The following is a 2,500-nucleotide window of genomic DNA, read 5'->3' as shown; positions in this document are numbered from 1 at the left end:
GTCTCCAGGAGCGTTTCCAGTTCCCGTCTCATGTGAGCGACGTGTCAGAAGACGCCAAAGACCTGATCCAGCGGCTGCTCTGCTCCAGGGAACGTCGTCTCGGTCTCAACGGGATCGCAGACTTCAAGAGTCACCCGTTCTTCAGCGCCATCGACTGGGACAACATCCGGTCCGCCGAGGCCCCCTACATCCCCGACGTGTCCTCGCCCACCGACACGTCCAACTTTGACGTGGACGATGACGTCCTGAAGAACCCGGTGAGGACGGCACAGCGTCGCTAGTCAGAGAACTAAAGAGCAGTTAGAGGACAGACTGATGAAGAAGAGTTCAGAGCTCAGAGACAGTCAGAGGACACAGAGACAGTCAGTTTAACATGAGGACAGGACAACCACGTGCACCAAACTCACACTGCTGCACTCATTATTACTGAGAGTGCAGCCGCTGCCCCCTGCTGGCAGGCCTGCAGAATACAGCTGCCCCCTGCTGCCCCCTGCTGGCAGGCCTGCAGAGGGCTGCTGCCTCCTGCTGGCGGGCCTGCAGAGGGCTGCTGCTCCCTGCTGGCAGGCCTGCAGAGGGGAGCTGCTGCCCCCTGCTGGCGGGCCTGCAGAGGGCTGCTGCTCCCTGCTGGCAGGCCTGCAGAATACAGCTGCCCCCTGCTGGTGGGCCTGCAGAATACAGCACTGCTACAGGATGAGCCTGTGAGGATCTGGTTTACACTCTCAGGTTTTTGGATAATGTTTCCTGTTGGATCCTGTGATCAGTGTCTGTATGTATCACCCAGCCCTGGTGAGCCTGTAGGAAGGGTTAGGGGTCAGGGGTTAGGGTTAGGGGTTAGGGTCAGGGGTTAGGGTTAGGCTAAATGTCTCAACTTAAACTCACTGGTGTGTTTTGTCCAGCAGGACATCAGTCCACCAGTGTCTCACACTGGTTTCACTGGTCAGCACCTTCCCTTTGTGGGCTTCACCTACACCACCGACAGCTGCTTCTCCGACCGCGGCTCCGTCAGCCGGGCGGTGCTCGGCCGCCGGGAGGAGGAGGAGGGAGGAGGAGGAGGAGGAGGAGCGGGAGGAGGAGGTGGAGGTGGAGGGCAGGAGGTGGAGGTGTTCGAGAGGAGGATCCGCCGACTGGAGCAGGAGAAACAGGAGCTGAACCGCAAACTGCAGGGTAACCCTGACCCCTAACCCTGACCCCTAACCCTGACCCCTGACCCCTAACCCCTGACCCCTAACCCTGACCTCTGACCCCTGACCCTGACCTGTGTGTAGTACTGCATGTAGTACTCCTGACCTGTGTGTAGTACCTCTGACCCCTGACCTCTGACCCCTGACCCTGACCTGTGTGTAGTACTGCATGTAGTACTCCTGACCTGTGTGTAGTACTGCATGTAGTACTCCTGACCTCTGACCTGTGTGTAGTACTGCATGTAGTACTCCTGACCCCTGACCCCTGACCTGTAGTACTGCATGTAGTACCTCTGACCTCTGACCTCTGACCTGTGTGTAGTACTGCATGTAGTACCTCTGACCCCTGACCCCTGACCTCTGACCTGTGCTGACCCTGCAGAGTCGACCCAGGCCCTGCAGGCTCCGGCTCGAGGAGGAGGAGGAACGCTGAGTCGAGACAAAGAGATCAAGAAACTCAACGAGGAGATCGAACGGCTCAAGAAGAAACTGGCAGGTCAGTCATAGTACTACATAGTACTACATAGTACTACTACATAGTACTACATAGTACTACATAGTACTACTACATAGTACTACATAGTACTACTACATAGTACTACATAGTACTACAGTACTACTACATAGTACTACTACAGTACTACTACATAGTACTACTACATAGTACTACAGTACTACTACAGTACTACAGTACTACTACAGTACTACAGTACTACTACAGTACTACAGTACTACTACATAGTACTACAGTACTACTACAGTACTACAGTACTACTACATAGTACTACAGTACTAGTATAGTATTTATATGGTGTTTTAGTAGTACTATCAGTAGTAGTACTATCAGTAGGAGTATTAGTACTATCAGTAGTAGTACTATCAGTAGTAGTACTACAGTAGTAATAGTAGTTTAAATACCGTTAGTAGTACTATGAAGCAGTTGTAGTATTAATGTAGTACTGGTTTAAGCCCCGCCCCCTGTCCTGCTGTCCTAGACTCTGATAGGCTGGAGCACCAGCTGGAGGAGGCGGTCTCACTCAGACAGGACTACGAGAGCTCCGCCTCCAAACTGAAGACCCTGGACAGACAGGTGAAGACCCTGAGACAGGAGAAGGACGACGTGCACAAGGTAATACTACTACTACTACTACCTAGTACTAGTACTACTACTAATACTAGTACTACTACTACTACTAGTACTAATACTAGTACTAGTACTACTACTACTAGTACTACTAACCCTGAGACAGGAGAAGGACGACGTGCACAAGGTAATACTACTACTACTACTACCTAGTACTAGTACTACTACTAATACT

General features: G+C 52.0%; 1 protein-coding gene across 1 annotated transcript in view; it reads left to right on the top strand.

The window, feature by feature from the left end:
• The window catches only part of cdc42bpb (CDC42 binding protein kinase beta (DMPK-like)), a 54,706-nt gene that overhangs the window by 20,928 nt on the left and 31,278 nt on the right, over positions 1 to 2,500 (top strand). The window contains exons 8-11 of the mRNA XM_053337294.1: positions 9 to 257; positions 900 to 1,164; positions 1,564 to 1,677; positions 2,177 to 2,310. Coding sequence (XP_053193269.1) covers positions 9 to 257; positions 900 to 1,164; positions 1,564 to 1,677; positions 2,177 to 2,310 — 762 coding nt within the window. The remainder of the gene's footprint in view (positions 1 to 8; positions 258 to 899; positions 1,165 to 1,563; positions 1,678 to 2,176; positions 2,311 to 2,500) is intronic.

Source organism: Scomber japonicus, chromosome 17, assembly GCF_027409825.1.
Source record: "Scomber japonicus isolate fScoJap1 chromosome 17, fScoJap1.pri, whole genome shotgun sequence".
In the NCBI taxonomy this organism is placed as follows: Eukaryota; Metazoa; Chordata; class Actinopteri; order Scombriformes; family Scombridae; genus Scomber; species Scomber japonicus.
This window is presented reverse-complemented; position numbering and strand designations above follow the sequence as displayed.